The sequence below is a fragment of the Rhineura floridana genome, chromosome 3 (genome assembly GCF_030035675.1).
Source record: "Rhineura floridana isolate rRhiFlo1 chromosome 3, rRhiFlo1.hap2, whole genome shotgun sequence".
Lineage (NCBI taxonomy): Eukaryota > Metazoa > Chordata > Lepidosauria > Squamata > Rhineuridae > Rhineura > Rhineura floridana.
Genome location: NC_084482.1, coordinates 189070370 through 189093130, shown reverse-complemented (window position 1 = coordinate 189093130; position 22761 = coordinate 189070370). Strand labels below are relative to the sequence as shown.

General features: G+C 44.7%; 1 protein-coding gene across 7 annotated transcripts in view; it reads right to left on the bottom strand.

Moving 5' to 3' along the window:
* Positions 1-3900: 3900 nt before the first annotated feature.
* The window catches only part of LOC133380810 (uncharacterized), a 66685-nt gene continuing 47824 nt past the window's right edge, over positions 3901-22761 (bottom strand). For all 7 annotated transcript variants that reach the window (XM_061618859.1, XM_061618856.1, XM_061618857.1 and 4 more), the window contains exons 2-6: positions 22200-22749; positions 17383-17768; positions 14622-14782; positions 12141-12273; positions 3901-7973 (exon numbers count right to left, since the gene is read on the bottom strand). In XM_061618859.1, coding sequence (XP_061474843.1) covers positions 7788-7973; positions 12141-12273; positions 14622-14782; positions 17383-17768; positions 22200-22707 — 1374 coding nt within the window. In that variant the 5' untranslated portion in view covers positions 22708-22749 and the 3' untranslated portion in view covers positions 3901-7787. The remainder of the gene's footprint in view (positions 7974-12140; positions 12274-14621; positions 14783-17382; positions 17769-22199; positions 22750-22761) is intronic.

Here is a 22761-nt window from a genome sequence, read left to right as displayed (position 1 = left end):
CTCCCCATTTGTATACAACTATTAAAGACACACGAGCTCCTTAGAGTAGTTAGTCTAACATCCCTATGGCCATTCAGGGTGCTCATTTAGCCATACCACTCAACACCTCATCACTGCTAGGAAAGTTTGCAGAAAATATGGTTATCTACACAAATGCTATTGATTTGCAAGGTTCATTTTGCACCCAAATATATAATCTGCAAGTGACAGATCTTACAACACTGGAAGGATTGAATGGCTCCCCCAATTGCTCGTTGGTCAGAGGATCTTTCTTCCCTTGCAGCACGTGAGTGAGCTACTTTTACTCAGAGACACAGCAAAACAAACTCTCTCAAGATCCGGGACCCCTGCTTGGAGCTGTTTGCATGATCAGCACGTCATGTGGGCTCTGCCAGAGCCTATTCCCTCCCCTTCCCTATTCAACCCATTCTCCCCCAGATTTTTATTCTCTCTCTCTCTCATTTTAAACATATGTCTGATTTTCTTCATGGTATTATGAATTGACAAGTTTTGCTGCTCCGTTTTTTTTTCTTTTTCATGCTTGTTACTTGTACTGTTACAGAAAAATTTGAAAAACTAATAAACAATGCATGAAATTATAATCTCATACACACACACACAATTTTACTTTGAACTCGAATTATCTTGCCCCAAAATAAGTTGGGGCAGTCAGGACAAAGAGCTTTGACAAGAAAATGAAATGCAACAGGTACGTGATGCACTGTGTAGAGAAGGAAGGTTCTGGGATGATACTCAAGCTTGCCAAAGAGCTTCCTTAAGAGGTGAAATTGACAGATCAGCTTCCAGGATTAGGCACAGGTAAGGAGGAGTCCATACTTATTGGATACAAAAGAGAGTACATGGGTGCACATCCCAAAATTATTTTTATTTCTTTTACCCCCATTTTCATTTTTAACAGAAACATGAAGCAGCCCATAACGCAAAGAACAAACTTACAGTGTAAATGCTAATAAAGAGACCAATAAAATGCATGAGCTCAACATACTGTAAATATCTCAGACCAATTCAAGCGTGTGCTTGAATGAACTTGTATTCAAAAAGAATATAGGGCCAGACTTCTGCAGGCATTCCTGGGAATAAAGTGCTACAATTTATAATGCCCTATGGTTAATTCTCAGTATAGCTAGCCACTCCTTTGCAGTCCTAATTAGGGTGGCCAAAAAGTAGATGACCCCACCCCCACAAACCTCCATGACACACTTAGGCTTGGAGAGCAATTAAGAATTAAATACCCATTTTTGGAGTACAATGGGATGATGTAAAGTGACATCTGGCATACATTTATTTCTTTATTCAAAACTGCAACCAGCATAATCCTGTGCATGTCTACTCAGAAGCAACTTCACTGAGACTTACCACTAGGTAAGTGTGCACTGGATCGTAGCCTAAGAACATTTAGAATGCCCATTACCAAGGTTACTTTTAAAGGGGGGGATGAGGGGGAAATAAGACACTTGCTGTGCCAACTGTGAATAGAAAATGGGTGTTTTCGGTGTGTGAAGGAATAAAATAGTTCATGTCTTGAGTATGCATTGAAAGAGTCTTAAAAATGTATTCAAAGAAAAAAGGGGTGGCATCACCCATTTTTGACTCTAGCCCCACCATCCACCAGTATTCAGCCCCCAAGAGATTACCCCTTGGGGAATGTGGCATCTGGACATAAAAAAAAGTTTGTCACTCCTCTTTTAAAGAGTCTTTTGAGCATGTAGCAATTGAGATTATGGAGCCAAAATGGACTTCCGGGAAGGGTGACTTAGCCTGTGCCTGCTTTTGAGACGGGCTCCTGCCTCAAAAGAAGCTTATTCAGATATATCAGTCAGATTTTTTTTTTTTTGACTGATTAAACTTCTCCCGGGTAGGGAGAAACGAAGAGATTAACCTCAAAGCCTATTTTTGTTGGGACGACCAGATCTCATTAATTTATGGGACGAGGTCCAGCCGACGAAGGTGGGACGGATTTTCAACAACAAGCTCTATCTGATAAAGCGAACGTTCATCTTACCTTCTAAGAGAGAACGCACTAACAGGCAAGCACCCTTCTTTCTATATTTTTTTTTTACTTGACTTAAATTGTTGCTGTTTAAAAGAGATTTGCCAGATTGATCGGTTTTTGACATCTCACTGGGGAGCCATAACTTCTCTCTGCTACTCACTAATTAATAGCTTATCTCTGTTTTTGTTGCAAAAAGCTGTCCTGGACTTGCATTCTAAAGATATACACAGAAGAGGGATTTCTATTCCAGATTTTTATTTTGAAGAATATTATATTGTCTGAGACTACTCTCTTTTTGGTCTATTTTATTTTGTCGAATCTGTTTCCTAACGACGCCATTAATTGTTTCGATCCTGGGAACTGCATTTTGTTTACTTAAGCATGGAGAGATAAGGCTGTCTGCTCTGTTTATACTGTGATGTCACCAAGTTTGGAGTATTAACCCAATTGTTGCTGAAATAAGAAGTGGTTTTCCTATATTTTTCTTTTAAAATGGCAATTAAGAAAGTGGCTGAGAATCTGGAAATAACTATGTTTCAGAAAATAATGGATGAGATTGAGATAACGAAACAAAACCTGCGACAGGGTTGTAAGGAGCTGAAAATTGAATTGAGTAAAATGACGCAGGAGATTAAAGATATAGGGGTCCCTGTGAGAGAGGTGACCCTGGAAGGGGTCCCTGTGAGAGAGGAGACCCCGGAGATTGGAACAAACGTGGAACAGGAAAAAGATTTGGAGTCTATGGACTTTAGAAATAAAATCTATTGTTTGGAGACACAGGAGATTAAAGATATAGGGGTCCTTGTGAGAGAGGAGACCCTGGAGACTGGAACAGGGGTCCCTGTGAGAGAGGAGACCCTGGAGACTGGAACAGGGGTCCCTGTGAGAGAGGAGACCCCGGAGATTGGAACAAACGTGGAACAGGAAAAAGATTTGGAGTCTATGGACTTTAGAAATAAAATCTATTGTTTGGAACTCAATCTTATCTCTGAAGAAATTAATGAAGATTCTAGAGATAAAGTTATCAATGGCATGGATAATCTTCTGGACTGGAATGATGTGATGGAGCCCAATATAGAGAAAATCTATGGAATTAACTGCAGCCATGTGACAATGGAAAAACTTTCAAGAGATGACCCAGTGTATTTTGAAAAAAAGAATAGAGATATGATTTTACAGCAGTATTTCAGCAACCTATTTAGAATGGATGGCAAGAAAATATTTGGGATAGAGGTAATTCCCATCAGACTCTTACTATATGACTATGGCTTTGACAGCAAGATTATTATGGAATACTGATAATGGAAGATTGGATACTGAAATTACTGGACTTAACAAGACTACTGAAGATGGAAGATGGAAAATGGAACTAATAGGGATAATAGAACAATGGCTACTGAAATTACTGAACCTAACAGATTCTGATGTGATGGATTAATTGAAATGTTTATTTTGACTATGGTTATGACAATAAGATTATCATAATTAGTAATGAGATGGATTAATCGATATGCTTATCTGGAAAAAAAAATTGATAGATATATTTCTTAAAGAATTGAAACCTCTCTTTGACTTTTTGTGGAAAGAATAAAGTAATGTTTATGAGATTTGATGATTAAGTAAGATAACTACTGGAGGAAAGTGATTTTATAATATGACTTAAGAGACAGGATTGTTATATATTATAGACTTATAACTGATTTGATCTTTGACAAATGGGAAGTCAATATTTTACTCTTTATTTTTTATTTTTATTTTTATTTTTTATTTTTTTTGTTTAACTATTTTTGATTTTGTTTTTTGTCTTTGAATGTTTTATGATTTCGCCTTGTATGTTTTATGAAAATCTGAATAAAAATTATTGAAAAAAAAAAAAAAAAGAGATTATGGAGCCAAAATGTAAATGTACTGCCTTCAACTCGATTCTGACTTATGGCGACCCTACAAATAGGGTTTTCATGAGGCTGAGAGGCAGTGACTGGCCCAAGGTCACCCAGTGAGCTTCATGGCTATGTGGGGATTCGAACCCTGGTCTCCCAGGTCGTAATCCAACACCTTAACCACTACACCACACTGGCTCTCTTTATGGAGCCAGGGAAGTGGTATTTGTTTCAGACTAATTAACTCTGAAGTAAAAAAATGAAAGACGTGATCTGGGGATAGGCACTCCTAGGAGATAAGTGGTTCAGCTTGCCTGGGGAGCCCTTCAGAAATGGCAGCCCAGTAGAAACCCTGCAATCTCATCTTGCAGGAGAGCCAGACTGTGGAGAGCCAGCTCTGTACAGATGTCTTGCACGGCAGGCTGCAAACCCGGAGCCTTCAGCTGCCTTAATCCCCTTAGTCTCGATAGCAACTGAATTCATAATTGACAAGGAGAGGCTTCAGGGAGAGAGCTGTCACTCACCTGTCAGGCTGAGAAATATGTGGACAGACAGGGCCATGCTTCTAAAAGGGACTGGCAGGAGGGACACTGAAGTAGGAGTGAGGGTCTGCTTTGAGAGGGGCTTTGCATTATGCACAGACCAACAAGCCCCTTGGTTCGAGGCCCTCTTGAAGAGCAAAGGAGCAACTGGAACTGTATAGGCTTCCCCCCCCCTCCCAGCAAGCCCCTTTTCCAATACAGTAGAACCTTGTTATAACATGGGGGTTGGGGGACAAAGGATGCACCCGGGTTACAGGGCTTCTGCGTTATAACAGAAACTACAGAATTGTATACAGTATTGTACTCATCAGGGTCATCATCGTAGCTGCAGTATATCTGAATCCACGGCACAGCGAGCCACATTACAGTGAGGTTCTATTGTATTTAGCCATAGAATCTTGCCATGTGGACTGGTTTCAACATGCATGACAAAGCAGCCATTGCCAATAGTGAATGTAGTGAGCCACTTCTGGGCATCTTTTTGGGCAGAAATAGCTAAACAAATGTTGTAAATCAGTCACCAAGGATCATTTACATAATGCTTCTTGAATGCACAAACTGCCTTACAAGAATCTCAAGCATATCCATTATACTCCTGTGGAACAGATGATTTCAAACTTCTATTCACAGCTTATGTCCTGACCGCATCTGTAGAAGTCTGCTTAGGGTTTGTCCTGTGAAGAAGCAATGGTGCAGCTACGAGTTGAGAATGTGGTAAAACAATCCCACAAGCAATTCTAACAGGTATGACACTCTGCACAGATCCACCTAACTTGTATTTTCAACATGTCAGTGTGGACATGTGGATGGGCCAGATCTGACTGAAGCGGAAATTTGAGCCCAGGTTCTGCACCTATCTCTATGGGATCATGCTGGTTCTCCAAGCTAGCTTAACATTCCCTGTCTAAATAGCATGGGCACATTGATTATGCCTGCCACCTGCCTGATGAACCTTTCAAGTCTGGAGCACCTTGAATCCTATATATTTCAGAGACCTTCTCCTCCCTTTTGCCTCATTTTCAATCTTGACTGTGTTTGTCCCTCAAGCACCAACTATGAACAGGAAGGAGACAGAGAAAGGTAGTCTTGATGGCTTGTTCCCAGGCAAACCTTTTTTCTAAAGGGTCAGGGAACATGCTGGATCAATCCCTGCTGGACCAAACCACAGATCCATCTAGTCCAGCATCTTCTTCCCAAACAGATGCCTTTGAGAAGTGCATGAGCACTTGAAAGCAATAGCACTTCTGCCTTCTTTATCCCCAGTGTCTTGTATTCAGGTATACCACCTCTGAATTTGGAGGTTCCATTTAGAAAATATGACTAATAAGCAGTGATAAAACTATCCTCAAACTCATTTAATTCTTTTTGAAAGCCAAAATCAACCTTCAAGAGGGAAATGTAAGACAGCAGGCATTTAGTGCCCATGGGGTTTATTTAGTTGCATATCTAGTATATTTTGAGACATCCTGATCTTTCTAAAACAGTCCCAAGCTAAAGGGATGGAATAGATAATACATTTGCATAATAAAATTGAGTACTCTGGGCTGATCTGTGCAAATTCATGTGGTTATTTTATCTTGCCTATCGGACAATACCCAAATTGAACCACATTCTGCAAAAAGGCTGTGATAATCTACTGCAACCCTATGTTTACGCCCCCCACACACACACATCACAGCATTCCAGATATTTGAATTACAGTATACTTCACAGTTTTCCTTCCCACTTTGTGCCACACATTTGCCCTGCAGCTCAACAAGAGGAGAAATACAACCTTAAAAGGCAAGGAGCAGACTAGGAACAATGGCTTCCAGAGGCTCCTCCACTGCCCACTTTCTGCTGAGCCCTGGCAAAAGGAGTTGGGCTCAGCCTCCCGCTGCTGGGGAGGTAAAACTGTTATGTCAAACTATTCTCTCAAGCACCAAACAGAGCACTGGCCTCACAGCGGCAACAATAGGCAGAGCCTGCCTCTCTCTGACACTGGGTGGGAGGGATCCTGTGAGCAAAAGTGCTCTCTGCAAAGAGCAACAGCAACCTGGACTGAGCTCTCTCTGTGCAGCAAAAGGTGGGGGGGGGGACTTTATGAAAAAAAATCCCTCTTCTCCCTTACCATATGAAGAGAACGGTAGGTAAGCAGAATTTGGGACAAGGAGGGGAAACCTGTGGCCCTCCATTGTTGGACTGCTACATCCATCATCCCTGACCAATGCTGTGCTAGCTGGGGCTGATAGGAACACAGGAAGCTGCCTTATACCGAATCAGACAATTGGTCTGTTAGCTCAGCATTACCTTCACTGACTGGCAGAAACTTGCCAGGATTTCAGGGTGTGTGTGTCTCTCCCAGGCCTACCTGGAGATGCTGGGGATTGAACCTGGAACCATCTGCATGCACAGCAAATGCTTTGTACCACTGAGCTACAGGCCTTTCCTTCCTGATAGAAGCTGGAGACCAACCACATCTGGAAGGCTACAGGTTCCCATTCCTGACCTGGAAGTCCTCAAGCCGTTCCAGCATAATTACGATTAGCTTCTTTCCAGAGAATTCGGGCCCTTTGCTCACATTGATCTGCATGCAAAGATAGAGGGCAATAAACCAAACCCCTTATTTCTGAAGTCAGAGCTTTTGGAAGCCAGTTATTACATGATTTTGCAGTGGTCATGTTTATGAATAATTCTCCAAACAGGCTGCATTCACAAGCCACTGAACCTCATTTAGCTCCTTGCTTGGCTGTACCAGAAACAAACCTTAATCCCTCAAACCTCACTCACGAGGGCCTACTTAGCACCATACCTCAGGCACTGGGGTCAGCAGCCGTCACAGCCAATCAACAAACAAGAGCAGCTGGAGTTGATTTTAATGTTTGGAAAGACAGACTGTGCCAGCAGTTTTTCTCTGCATCCGTGGCTGAGCACAACGCTGAAGGGCCTTGTGGTAAGGTACAAGCTCTTTGAGGTAGAGGTTAGCCAAGGTCAACCATCTCTGCAGCAATGAAGTCCCATGAACTCCCACCCGCCAAAAAAACCCAAACACCTTCTGAATAAATATTAAGTAAGAGGAAAGTATCCTCTGTGCAGATGCTCTGATTATGACAGAATCAGAAAACGTGCCACAGGGTGCTTTCCCGGATTGCTGTCTGTTCCACAGGAGCGTCTGGAATTTCCTGCCCCGAGCATTGACTGGAAGGCAAAAGCAAAGAGGCTGACTCCAATGGGGTGCGTGCAGGGAATAGCTCAGCTGAGGCTTCCAATGCCCAGAGGCCCAAAACAGTTGACTCTCTTCTTCTCTTGTAAGCACCACACCATGCCTGAGGCAATAGGACTCCCCCCGCTACCGTCACTAGGTCAGCCCCACTAGATGCAATTCCCAGCACTGCTGGCCAAGTAGCTGTCATAGTTCTCCTCGCACCGTCTTATGCAGTGGCAGAAATAGCTCATGTCAGAGATGGCCTCCAGGAGGTCTGTTTGAACCAGGCAAACATTGTACAGCTCTGAGGTGGGAGTCGTCCGGAGACAGCTGCTTCCTTGCCCTGTGAAGACCTGCCGGGTGAAGGAAGGAAGGATCTTATTAGAGACAGCCACAGCTCTTATTCTTTAGATGAAGAGAGGCAAGGGGCAGGGGGCCCACAAGAAGGCGGCAACAAAAGAGCAAGCAGCCATCCCCACACTTTGGATGGCAACTCTGCTTACTTTGTTGAGAGAGATATAGAGATGCTGGACCTTTAGGGTGCCTAGAACTCATTTGTCTTCAGAAGCCTGGTGATCTGAATGGAGCTAAAGTTTGGAGCCGGTCCAGTCCAAGGCAGCGATGGTTGGTGCTCACTGGGACTGGTAGGATGGAAGGCAGAGAGGCCAACAGTAGGTGGAGCCAGAGCCAATGATGGGCAAAGCCAACTCATTCTAGTTCTGTCCCCACCCTCCTCCCTGCTGAGTTCTACAAGGGGCAATGTGATGTTCCTGTATTAATGTATATATGGTAAGTGTTGGTTGTTTAGAAGATATATGGTAAGTAGTGAAAGAGGAGGGGGAGTGAATGGGCAGTAGAATGCTAGATGATTGGCTGAGTGTTTAAAATGGCTGAACGTATAAAAGGAAGAGTGAGAGTGGAATCGGGGGGAGAAGAGAACTGAGTGGGTTGCTTGGTGGGGTTTAGAGAGTTGTTTGACAGGAGAGAGTGGAGAAGGAGGGAGGTGGAGTTCGGATTAGTATTGAGTAAAACCATATGCTTATGTGCCTTAAGAAGAAATCTTGTTAATCTTGTTAGCTTTGTTATCTGTAATAAATACTTAATTTGGTTTACCAAAGGCCTGATCCTTGGCTGGGGTTTCACAGACCAGAAGGGAGGGTAAGGTAATGACCAAGGCTGAAGGGGAACTGTAACAAATGGTGGCAGTGGTGAAGAGAATAACAATACCAGTATTCAGAGTCTCTGGGAATACTAGTATTGGGACATTACTGGTGGTTGCCTAGCAGGGGGATCTGTTGAGATCTGTGCTAGAGCGGGGAGAGAAACCATAAGAGAGAGCAGTCCGGACTGGTGGAGTCCCTGGTGGTGCCTAGTGACAGGCAGTAACCACGAGCAGGTAGGAACCTGAGAGGGAGAGCCAGGGAAGGAAGCATCACACGTGGTGGCAGTAGCGGTGGGATACGAACAACAGAGAATCCAGATCCTAACAAAGGAGATTACATCACAGGTGTTGGCTGTAGCAGTGAGATACGAATACTAGAGAATCCCTACCAGTGGTGTGGCAAACAGAAATAACAAAACAAGATTACTTGTGAGAGTGACTGGCAAAGAGTGTGTGGCAAAGAGTGAGTGAACTCAAACACCATGGCTGAATATATAAAAATGAAAAGAGAGGAGCTGGTGGAGAAGTGCATAACATTCAATTTACCTCACGAGGGTAAAGGGGTAGATGAATTGAGGGTAGCACTTATAGGATTTGCAACTGCCCAGCAAAAACAACCTGTCAGAGAAGAGACCCCAGAAGGATATTTAAGCAATCCCGCTTATATAGAGTACTTGAGAGAGAAGTTGAGGATGGAAACTGAGAGAATGAGGATGGAGGCTGAGGAAAAAGACAAACAGCGGGTCTTTGAGGCTGAGGAAAAAGACAAACAGAGGGAGTTGGAAACTGAGAAGTTGAGAATGGGGTTTGAGGAGAGGGAGAAGCAACGAGCAGTGACAGGCAGTAACCACGAGCAGGTAGGAACCTGACAGGGAGAGCCAGGGAAGGAAGCCTCACAGGCAACAGTGAGACTATGGAGGAAAAAGCAGACAGGAAGTGCCACCTCCTGGACTGGTTGCAAGTAAGAAGGCAGGCAGGTTGAGGGCAGACTGTGGTTGGTGGGGAAGTGATCCATTAGCATGATCAGTCACCACTTGTCCACGGTATAACGTAAGAAGCACATGCTGGAACTAGCATTATTGGAATGCAAGTAGTAACAACAAAGGATGCCATTGTGCATGTGCAGAGTGCCACACTCTCATTACAGAGCAATAAGAATCTACCTGCCTAAATCTAAGGGATTAGGAGGCAGGAGGCCAGAGCATGTGGCTTCCAGCAGGCTTGAACCCCAATACCTGCCTTAACAGAAACTGACTATTAAAGCTGGCTAGGACAATGGCAAGGAAAGGGAACTTTCATCTCTCACACACCATCTCCTCCAGCAAAGGTGCAGTCAGTGTCAAACATGAGTGGCTCAGGTCCTAGGATCTTAAGACCAGCCTTTGGGGACTGACAGCAGCAAGCTATGGGTCAAACTGAACTTTGGATGGAAGCCCAAGGTAGGAGAGCGGAGACATTTGCTTTGGGTTCCCTCTAACTGGGAGGATCTCTGCAAGCCTCTGTCCCCAAAAGCATTCTCTGCTGATGAGGCAAAATGAGGCTGCTAAAGGAAGTCATTCAAATGCAACTGCTCTCCTGTTATGTGGCAGCAATGTCCTCCCTTGTCCAGTTTGCACGAGGGATACAACTAAGGTGGTGATTTGAGATTTTACAGGTGACAAACTTCTATCTTTGTGCACATCTTGACTAAGCAGCATCTAAAGCGTCCTAATCTGTAGGCCTCTGGGAGAATTTGGCAGGCAGCATCTCTCCCACCAGGGTCCTTGACAAGAAAGCGACACCAGCCCCAAATTCTCCCTTCTGTGCAGCTATGAAATGCATAGCAGCCTCCACTTGCACTGCGTCTAGCCAGCACTCTCTAGCAGGCTGGATAACTATTGCCAGAGGAAAGCAAAGTGCAGTGCAGCACTATTATTATTGTTGTTGTTGTTGTTCCAATAATGTATACTCAATACAAAATAAAAACACAGAAACAAAGACATTAAAACCAGACATAAAAACAGCCAACAAACACCAGTAAAGTAGCCTGTTCCACGCACTAAAGAGAGGAAGAAGTGGGAGACAGACCAAGGCTGGGGATGCAGCTAGCAAACCCCTCCTGGCTTCTACAGCCAGCAGATCAGATTGGGAGTCAGCATGAGCAAGACCCTGTAGAATCGCCAGGGGTCGTCTTTGGAGCACGCTTCCTAAATATAATTTGACCTGAGGTCACATGGCCAGGGATGGATAAGCAATGTCGCCCTGCTCAGCAAACAGGGACTCAGACATCAATCGATTCTGCCGATGGGGCCAGGGTGGGGGTGGTGCTAGAAGCTCTTTGCATCTTCCACAAAGAGCTCTTTACATTACTGACCAGCTCTAAGGACCCAACGTAAAGAAAAGAAACTCCTTCATTTCCAAACAGCCTCCCAGGGCCCAAAGCAATCTTCCACTTGCAGCGCAGCAAAGAGCCCCAAGAGGCTATTGTGGTGGCCAGACTCCAGCAGAAACCAATTAACCTTTCCTGCCCAGCTGCTCCTCAAGTTTCCAGTCCAGCCAGCAGTTTGGTGCATTCCCTCCTAGGCTCTCTCTTCCTCTTGGAAGGGAACGCTCTTAGCTATATACAAAGAGCTGCAACAATGGCCAGAGCACCTCTTCCACCCCCTCCCTGACCCTTAATTTCACTTCTGAGCATGCTCCAGTGTGAAAGCTGCCCTTTAAGCACACAGTGCTATGAATGAGCTTCGGGCCACACAGAGGCAGACTGCTGGACTCCAGCAGGGAGGGGGAATGACTCATGCCTGCTGAGGACAGAGGGAGATCTGCAGCGAGAACAGGCATCAAGCACCTGCTGTTCCGTGCCAGCAAACAATTCTCCTCTAATAATCACCTGCGGTTTTGACAAGCAGCTAAGCCCATTCCCCATCTCCTTTGGGACTGTCTGAGCATTTTCCCCCTTACCAAGCTAGGCGTTCAGAAGACAGCCAAAGAGACAGCCTCCACTACCTACCTGAGGATGGCAGACAGTTTGAGATGCAGAAGTCAGAGGTACAGTAGGGCCTCGCTTTACGGCGCTTTGCTAATGCAACAGTCTCAATTAGACACAATTAGACTAAAGCCCCACTCATACGGCGCTTGTTCCGCTTTTCAGAGGTTTTTGCTTTTCGGCAGGGGTCCGGAACATAACCCACCGTATGAATGGGGCCCTACTGTACATGTCTTTACTCAGCCGCAAAACCTTGACCACAATCTCTCTGGCTAGCCTAGGCTACCTCCCAGGATTGTTGTGAGGATGAGAGAATTATAAAGCAGGCATTATCCAATTTTATTTTATTTTAACACTGAACCATGTTAGAGCAACATTCCCCAGCAACGATACCTGAGGGTGGATGATGGTATCAGAATCATTCAGACGAATGTTGTCATCAATACAGATGTGGTGGACGCTTGCGTCATAAGGGTCAATCCAAAGGGGCTTCCCACCTTGGCTAGAGAACTCATTCTTGGCCCACCTGTAGGACAGCATGAGACACACAATCAGAACTTCTCAGGGCATTTTCCCAGATTGTTGAGAAGAAAGCCTCTAATGCAGCTCTGCTGAGACACCCACCCTGCCCCTTCCACTGCAAAGAATAGCAACAAGAATGCAAGAAATTATTGCACGTAGTGATTATATGTTCTTCCTGCATACAAATCCCAATTCAATTAATATATCTATTCTTATACTACACAATGTATTCTGTTTTCATGTTTCATGACTTGAAAACATTTAGGTTATTTTTGGCAAAGAATGAGATGATCAAAAGAGAAAGTTTAAGATAGTTGGTGGGACACGAAATAACAGTCAATAAAGATAGACAGAAGTTGTGCTGGGTGTTCATAATCCAGCTCTTCACTACTGGAGCCTCTCTCTAGTTTCTGAGCCCTCTTGCAAGAATACCAAAATATTCTCAAGCTTCTGTGCAAAATGGTGACTAGAACCTTGGTTCCCCCCCCCAAAAAAAATCTGAAAAGATTCTTAGGACACCACATGAGTGTGCTTAGGAGATGAAACTGCAAACAGATGAAATAGGCACAGCCCTCACTATAGGATCATGCATATAACTGCAGCTCTTTGCGCCCCTTTAATTTGTATAAAACAGCACAGAACAAAACCCAGTCCTAGCTGCTGCAGAGAAAAGGTTACAAGTAGGGCCACGGCTCAGAGATGGAGCAGCTGCCTTGCACACAGAAGGTCCCAGGTTCAATCCCTGGCATCCCCAGGTAGGGATGGCAGAGAACCATGCCTGGAACCTTGGAGAGCCACTGCCAGTCAGTGCAGACAACACAGAGCTGGACAGCTAATCATCATCATGTATTACCATGATTTATTACCCACCCAAAGGTCCCATGGTGGGTTACAACAATTTTAAAATACATTAAAACAATGTTAAAACAACCTAAAATCCCAAAATAGGGTAGACCCTAAAAATACATGTCTCATGTGTTAAAGGCCAGGGTATAGAGGTGTGTCATCAGCATTCGCCTAAAACTGTATAGTGAAGTTGCCAGGCGCACTTCTTAGTCTGACTCAGTATAAGACAACTTCCTATGTTTAGGACCGCTAGAAAAGACCATAATGCTGGGAAAAACAGCAGGGAGTAGAAAAACAGGAAAGCCAAAGAAGAGATGGATTGATTCCATAAAGGAAGCCACAGACCTGAACTTACAAGATCTGAGCAGGGTGGTTCATGACAGATGCTCTTGGAGGTCACTGATTCATAGAGTCTCCATAAGTTGTAACTGACTTGAAGGCACATAACAACAACAACAACTATGTTTAGGACTAGCAGTGTCTGCTAAAGGCCTTGGGAAGGGCAGGCTTTGTAGTACGTCTAGGGCATGCCTTCTAGTACTAAAAACAAATAGATGATAAAAGTATTGCAATTAGCCTATGCTCAGCTTTGGTTGGTTACATTACCAGATGGCTCAAGAGTCATTTTTGTTAGATCAGAAATGAACAGATTTCCTCAAAGTTACAGATGTTTCAGGCTGCATGGTGAAGCAAGAGGGTTATCCCCAATAGAATTACCTGGATTTACTGCAGTTTGTTTTTTGTTTAAACTGGTAGGGAGCGTCATGTGCTTGGAGGGCAAGATGAACTCACAAATCCTAATCCCAGCAGCAGGACACTGCAGTGTCAGCTGACAGAACCAATGCTGACTTCTCAGTTTAAACAACAGCTTCTAAGTATCCTGGCAGGTGTGAGCTCAGTAAGGCAGAGGTGGGGAGCCTGTGGGCCTCCAAATGTTGGACTACAACCTCCATCAGCCACAGAAAGCATGGCTAGTGATCAGGGATAATGAGAGTTGTAGTCCAAGAGCATCTGGAAGGCTACAGATTCTCCATGCCTGCAGTAAGGGAAAGAAAGTTTTAAAAAAATGCCTCAGCACAGCAGGAATGTCAGGCTGGAGAAAGGAAATAAAAGGAGTAGTAACAGCCTCTCCCAACCTGATACTCTCCAGATGTTTTAGACTACAACTCCCATCAGCCCTAGCCAGGATAGCAAGTGATTGGGATAACGGGAGTTATAGTTGAACAACATCTAGAGGGCACAAGGTTGGGGAAGACTGATTTAGACCATGGACATTCACCTAGCTAAGAAGCAACTGTCAGGAAAGGCAAGGACCTGAGAAATCCATGGACTAAGAGGGCAATTTTAAAAAATTTGGCCAAGTTTGCTTTTGAAAGCTAGTATAAACTGAATTAGTATCAGCCTAAAAAAAGTATATCCATTAATGTAACTTACTTACTAACTTAATCCTAAATAAAAATACAGCAGTCACCACAGAGTAAGAAGTAAACTCCATTTATATCTCACCAGCCAAAGTGATCCTGGAAGCCACAAAGGCCTTCCCTGGAGCTGAAGTACAGGTGCATTCTCCTGTCACCATCTTCAGTGGAGAGCCGCTCCACCCCCTGAGTCACCACCACCTTTCGCTTGCTGCAACGTATCTTTCCAGGACTGAGGTCTACGGGCAACTACCACAGCGTAGCAGGGAGACAGGAGGAAAAAAATGTCTGAAACACAGATCCTGGTGTGCATCACTATCTTATCAAGCTCTCAACAGCAAGTGTGAGGCCATCAAAGCAAAGAGGAGTTTGAGATGAAGAATCATCCTGAACAGAAAGAGACAGTCTCTATAATGGACCAGTGGCTCAAGGTGTCTGAAACATGAAAACGTCCCATCTGAATGCAGAAGGGGCTGTCCCATCAAACAGCTTAAGCTCTCATTTGGCCTTCCCCAACCTGACATTCTCCAGATGCTTTGGACTACAACTCCCATTAGCCAGTATGGCTAATGGTCAGGTTGTTGGGAGGTGAGAGTCCAACACCTGAAGGGCACCAGAGGTTGCATCCAAAACAGTGCCAGAGGAGTTCCACTGGCACAGCAGCATTTCCATTTCCTCTCCCCCCCCCATGCACCCAAAAAAATCTTCTCTGGAGGGTCCTCCAATTCTCTGGAACTGATTTTGAGGGTGCATGGAAGGCTGTAGGAGAGAGAATAGGAGGGGAAAGTTCAGTTCCACTAGCACATGTCCTTTGTTCCAGTGGACCAGGAGCATTGGATCCTGCCCCAGGTTGAGAAAGGCTGGCCTACTTTCATGTTAGCAGCAGAAACTTTCTCCTCTTGTGTGAATGGTCTGCCCAGATAACACAGTGTTACATGTAAGGCTGGAGCTCAAATGAACAGAACAGCAGCCTTGCTGGATTGCACCAATGGGTCACATAGTCCAGCATTCTGTTTCCCATAGTCAGATGCCTCTGGGAAGCCCACACACAGGGCATGGGAGCAACAGCTCTCACCTGTTGTATGTTCTCAGTATTGGATCTTTAGAGGTACACTGTTCCTAAACATGCATCTCATCTGCAACAGTCAGAGAACCTGTCCAGTATAATGGCCAGAGCAGTGGACGTGGGCTGTGGCCATGAAGTTTAGAGGATGACCTGGTCACTCACTCTTAGCCTAACCCACCTCGCAGGGTTATAGGAAGCATAATCATGGGATAGCCCCTCCTGTGCATTTCCCTGAGCTCAATTGAGGAAGAGTGGGATAGAAATGTAATAATTATATAATAAATACAGTTTCATGATCAACAAAGGTCTCCTAACAGATCACAGAGGTTGCCACAGATGAAATCTCTCAGCAGCCTGCAACACACCAGAAGTGAACAAAGTGACAAAAGATCAGGCCACAATAACATCGAATTCTACCCACATGTAATTCCACTTATCAATAAAACAACATCAGCAGTAGTGTCACAATATTTATTTGGTCTTAGAATCATAGAATCGTAGAGTTGGAAGGGGCCTATAAGGCCATCAAGTCCAACCCCCTGCTCTTCTTAAGTCCCAATTCAACCGACAGCAGAATTTGTTTCTTTTCATGCATAAATGCCTTATGTTTAGGCAGAGAGCCACTGTGGTCCAATCTTATGGACAGCATACTGGACTTTTATCAAATGCCTCCTTAATCATGATCTTGTTTAGTGGCCTTGGCAAGCTTATTGTTCTTTGCTTCAGTTTCTCAGCTGTAAAATGGGAACACTCACAGCCGCACAAAGAGCACAAGCTAAAGTCTGCAGTGCTCTTTATATACCATAATTCTTTTCATCTACATGATTCATTCATTCTGTTTATATCCAAACCTTCCTCCCAAAGGATTCCAGGACAGCAAACATAGCAATAATAATAATAAAGAACATTTTTAAGACATTCTAAAAATAATTTAAAAGCATTCTAAACTGAGGAAGCACAGGTATGTAGGAGTGGAAAGGTAGGTACTAGGGCCCATAAAAGGGAATAGGAAGCTATAGGTAAACAGAACACCTCGAGATCACTGAGGCCATAGCCAGGATTTCTCTGGGTCTAACCTTGAATAGACTCTACCCATTATTTGAAGGTTCTCTTTGCAGCTATAGGAACCAGAAACATGTCATTTTAATTTGTTTATTTTAAATAACTATTTATTGTTAATGAAAGCTGAATTCCACCAAAGCCACTAGGATTCTGCACTTTCAAACAAGATTTTGCAATGCATAATGCTGGCAAACTTGGTCACCAGGACACAAAGGGGAGCCCCTATGAAATCCAGAGTTCTGCATCTCCATGATTATATTCATTTCTTATAAGACAGACAATTTAATTTTAAAAATGCTGAATTTCATTTCTGCTGCCTACCCCTCAGTGAGAGCAAGCATACAGCTATGAGCTTGGCAGGATTTCTTTACCCCAGGAAGAGGGAGTAGAATCAGGGAGTCTAAACCTAAATCTCACAGGAACCCAGTGCCATCACACAGAGACACAACAGAGAGACTCCCAAAGCCTGCCGAGAGGTTGCATGGCAGAACAAACTCAATCACACTCTATTCAGCTGAAAGGCTTTACAAAAATGAACAAATGGGGGAGAAGCAAAGGTCAGCTGCCTAATAAGGTGACAGGCACAGTTACATTCTGATCAAAAGAGTCTCAGCTGAGCAAACTGCAAACACCCGCTGGGCTCACGGAAAAGGCAAGCCACAACTGGAGAAGCGACACCAAGGCGAAATCCAACATGCTTTTTTTTTTTTTGCCCACTCACCGAGATATCCCGCAGGGCAGGGAAGCAGGGGTGTTCCCCCTCCAGGGCGCAGCGCACCGCCTGCAGGACACGAGGCAGGTCTGTGCCGAAGGTGCGGAAGACGACAGCAAACCGCCTCTTTTCCTGGTGCAGGCTCTCCAGGAGGTGGAAGAAGGAAGGCAACACTAAGTGGTAGTGCTTGGCCTGCTCGTCTTGACTGGAGAGCAGCGGGTGAGGCTGGCCCTGCCACTCCAGCAGCCCCAGGTGGCGCCTGTGAAGATCATAGAACTGCCGCCCCAGGGGCACATCGGTGAACTTGGTGTTGCGGCCATACTGGGAGTAAAAACTCACAGCACCCTGGCAGGGAGGGTGCAGGGAGGGGGACTCGCTCAGCCATTGCCATTCACCTGAAACAAGAGACGAAAGGAGCAATGCTTTGTATCAAAAACAACAACAAATAAATCTCTCTCCTCCATTGCGATGATTGTGTCATCCCTGACCTTAGGTCCCAGAGCTGCTTCACTCAACACTTTCTGTGCCACCTCGAAAGGGGCCATAGAAGGTCCCAGGCTCACTCCTTGGCACCCCCGTTCTGAATCCCTGAAGAGCTGCTGCCAGTCAGTACAGACAATACTGAGCCAGATGGACCAGTGGTCTGATTCAGTTGGGCTTCCCAGCCTGTACAGATAAGGCTCCTTGCCTCTCTGTCCCAACAACTTCCCCGTATTCTCTTGCACTCAAGCCACCAGGATGGTGCCGAGCTAAGAGTCTTCAACTAGAAGTGGGGAGGGCCAGGTTCAGATCCACGTTCAACCATAACGTTTGCTGGGTGACCCTGGCCCAGTCACACACTGTCTCTCCCAGCCTCCCACAGGAACCGAGGAAGCTGCTTTGTTACTGGGTCAGACCACTGGTCTATCTAGCTCTGTATCAGGTACACTGTCTAGCAGCAGTTCTCCAGGGTTTCAAGCAGGAGTCTCTCCCAGCCTTACCTGGAGATGCCAGGAATTGAATCTGGGACCTTCTGCACGGAAGGCAGATGCTCTGCCACTGAGCTGTGGCCCTTCCCAGAGGTGTTGTGCGGATACGGGGCGGAGGAAGAAAACCAAGCGTGCCACTCTGAGCTAACTTGGAAGAGGAGTGGAATATAAAAGTAATACGTATGAACGTCGTCAGTCCCCTTCTGATTTCTTCTCCCATCTCCAAATTCCGCACCTCCTGCTGAAGCGGGTCATTATGCCTGAAGCAAGTCTTCCTCAGGCTACCCTCATGTCCTGCTCCATTTAAAACCACATAAAAAACCTTCAATAAAACTTTTCCAGGCTCATCTTCTCTGAACTGCTTGTTCTTTTGGTTCAGGATGATGTTTCTACACATTTTTATTTATAAGGTGTCTAATATTGTGCTAGACACTGTTATTAATATACCAAATGTTGTGCTAGACAGCGTTGGGGTTTTTTAAGGGGGAAAAAAACCGTACAAGTCTCTACCAACTGCTCACAGTCAAACAGAGCGTTGGAATGTTTCTAGACCAATCTGTCACCCAAAGATGGGATTTCTTGTACCAAAGGGCGAGTCCACCTAGCTGTAGGGATTCAAAGAAAAAACATGCACACACACTCGGGAGAACTGTGCATGCAGCCTGAACTTTGCTACCTATTTTTCTTTGTGCCAGCATCAGTTGCTAAAGAAACAAGCCATGGCTCAGTCTCTTGGAAATGGTCTGTCTCTGCAGCAACAGGATGTGCTGCAGTACCCCGGCTAAGCCCCAGATGCCCACCTGGCTCTTTTTCCTGCACCGAGGCCTCTTCTCGATACTGAGGCCAGGAGCATCCCACAGTCCCAAGGTGGTGCTGTGCCACACAACCCAGAACATGAGCTAGATCTCTCTTTCCCCTGGACATCCCAGGAATGAAAGCTAGGAACCAGACTGCCAGGCCCCGTCAATCTGATATGAGAGCCCATTAACTATGGGGTAGGGGGCACAGCTGTCGGAGATCAGTACACAGAGCACACTAAATGAGGGCATCCTTTGGAGCAGCCTCCACCCACCTGGTGCCCTTCAGACTCTTTGGACTACAACGCCCATCAGCAGATGCTGGCTGGGGCTGATGGGGGTTGTAGGTCAAAACATCTGGAGGGCACCAGGTTGGCCAAGGCTGCCTTAGAATTTCCTTGAACAGATGCACGTCCCACCTTTTACTTGAAAACCTCCCATTGAGGAGACTCCACAACGTTATTATAAATCTTACTCTGTTGCTGGCCTTCCAGCTACATGGTAAAACAGTATCACTGCAAAGAAGACAAAATGACATACCTCCCCTTCAAAGGATTTTGAGGGAATCCGTAGCTAAAAACCGTAGCGTGGACAAAATATTATTCCAAAAATGTGGGGGAGGGGTGAAGAAATATGTGGAATTTATGAATCTCTCATGCAAACGGCAACAATTCAGAAAGAGGTTACCTGAAGTCAAGCCGCTTAGGTACATATGTTAATTTTGGCTTTTTGGTGTACGTGTGCACGTGTGCGAGAGAGAGAGAGAGAGAGAGAGAGAGAGAGAGAGAGAGAGAGAGAGAGAGAGAGAGAGAGAGAGAGAGAACTGCTTTAACCTAATTCTGAGGAGACCAACAATATGTAAATGTACTATGGAGAGAAACAGGAAGCAACAGTTCCTTGATAAGGTTAGCTTCACAGAGAACAAAAGAACTTGATCTACAAAGAAACAGGGCTTGTGGGTGGCATAATAGATATCCTTGCAGCAGAGTGCCAGACTAGATTATACAGCCACAGGAGTAGCTCGTATACCATAGCCAGCATGGATTTTTCGCATACTGTAATGTTAAATTGAAAATACCCCCATGCCATTCTGATGTTTCCTGTAAACTCATTTCAAAACAAAACCTTACAAAACTTGTAGTCCTGAACTCAAAAACGCTTGCTTAACAACCCTCTAATGTTGGACTAGGACCTGGCAGACCAGGGTTTGAATCCCCACACAGCCATGAAGCTCACTGGGTGACCTTGGGCCAATCACTGCCTCTCAGCCTCAGAGGAAGGCAATGGTAAACCACCTCTGAATACTGCTTACCATGAAAACCCTCTTCATAGGGTCACCATAAATTGGAATTGACTTGAAAACAGTCCATTTCCAGTTTTCATGGCAATACACAAAACACTCAGAGAGAAATTCACACCCCTGTTCACTTTTTTCTGTCATTGGTCTCACAATTTGTTGAAATTAATTAAAAATCAGCCATGTTCACAGAGTACCTGTAATCCTATTACTGATCTTGCCCCATGCTCTGACCATCTTCTGTAGTTTGAAAGTTAAAAAAATGCCTAGTTGATTTTTAATTAATTTAAGAAATTTAACATTGAAGTCAATGATAAGCCCAAGCATGCTCACTAAGAACCAACTGTCAGTGTTCTAAAAACCAGACTCACAGCTGTTTGGCTTGGCTAATCGGAGAGCCATACCCATACTAGACCTTTATTTCACCTGTGGCCCTCCAGATGATGTAGGACTACAGCTCTACAATTCCCGACCACTGGCCGTCCCACCTGGGGCTGATGGGAACTGGAAGTTTATTAACACCTGGAGAACTACAAATTAGCAATCCCTGCAATAGATTAAGATTACACCCTCGCAGCAGGGCAGGGACCCCACCTGCTGTCCACCCTTTCCCCCTCTTCAGCATGTGGAAGGGGGGAAAGTACACAGCTTGCCAGAAAGAGGGCAGTACCAATTCTAACACACACACATACGCAAAGCAAAGAGGCGATTAGCATAAGATGCTGAAGAAAATTGTTTTATTTACAAAAACAGTCCAATTTTCTATTATTATGCATAACGCATTTTGAGTGTTCTACTAAAAAAAGACAAAGAAACTCCCCATGCAGGAGACAAGTAGTGATGATGGCCTCTGATGAACAGTATGTCATACTTGAAAATGCATTAGGCATGATAATAGAAAATTGGAGTGCTTTGGTAAATAAATTACACTATTTTCTTCAGCAACTTGTGAGATATGTCACTTCATTTTTTGATATGGAGTACACAGTCTGCAAACAATAACTAAAAACCAAAAACATATGGAGTTGACGTTAGACTCAAAGCAGAAATCAGAACCACTGAAATGAATGAACATGACTTACCTCACACCCACTAATTTCAATGGGCCCATTCCAAGAAGAACTTAGCTTCTTGGATGTTACCGTGTAACATAGTAGAGGTAAAGGTGGAAGGAGCCGTATTGTTCATCGGTGACTAATCGCTTTACAAATGTATACAGTGGATGTTTGTGACACATGCATGACCACATTCATTTGCATTTTCCCTAAGTACAGAGGCTAAAAATATTCAATAGTCTCACAACAAAAACACCTCATTGAAGAAATATGTATAGACTGAAACAAAAAACAAATGTGTATTTATTACACACACAAATGTGACTGAGGAAAAGCTCAACCGTAATTGTTCTCACAGAACGTGATATTTTGACATGGAATTCTTGCTTCTAGTCCTCATGAAGTATGTGTGTGAACAGTGTCTGGTAAACACCTGGAAACCAGAGGAGCATTGTGTGGGATTTCCAGTGATTACAAGCAAGACTTCACTATTCTGGACAGCATCCTAACTTATCTCTTCGCTACACCCAGCTCCTGTCTCCTTCCCTGCACATTCCTTGACCTCACAATGTTCCATCCCTTCTTTCCCTGGATCACAAATCCCATTTTTCAGAATGGGGGTGGGGAAAGCAAATTTCCTTTCTTGCACAATTTCATCCAGCCGCTGAACTTCGAGTTTAGCTACCTCTATAATACCATATTGTCTTACCTGTCGGGCTGATCTTTCCCCAGGTCACAGTACTCAGGAAATAGTTTAGAGCAGCTCTGGGGTCCTGACCAGTGATAGCATCAGACACTAGGATGGTGTTGTTTAAATCAATGTGTAGAACCAGCTTCCTTTTCTTAGGACTTAAGATCATCACAGGACGAGGAACTATGCAGGTGTTGGTTCCTAGCTGCCAGCAGTCCATTTTTTCATCTCCTTTTTTGGGGGGAGACTGACCATGTTGTCTTTCTGCATAGCTGGGCCTGGTGATCTTGTCCTCCTCTACAGAATTTCTTATGCCATTTCCACCAGTCCCAGAATGATATATTTTTCCTTTCCTCAAGCTGGAACTGTTGGAGACAGAACCTGTGCCCATTAGTTCAGGAGCCATCTCTGCACATACAGGCATCAGCTTGGGTTTCAAAGTGTTAGTATCTGTGCCGGATATATCATCTTCTACAGTCCAGCTGCCAGAGGGATCTCTCACCCTCAAAGCTGTTGCGTCACTCATGGTCTGAGATGAATTAGGTGGGAAATGGTGTCTCAGGCTCACCTGTATCAATGA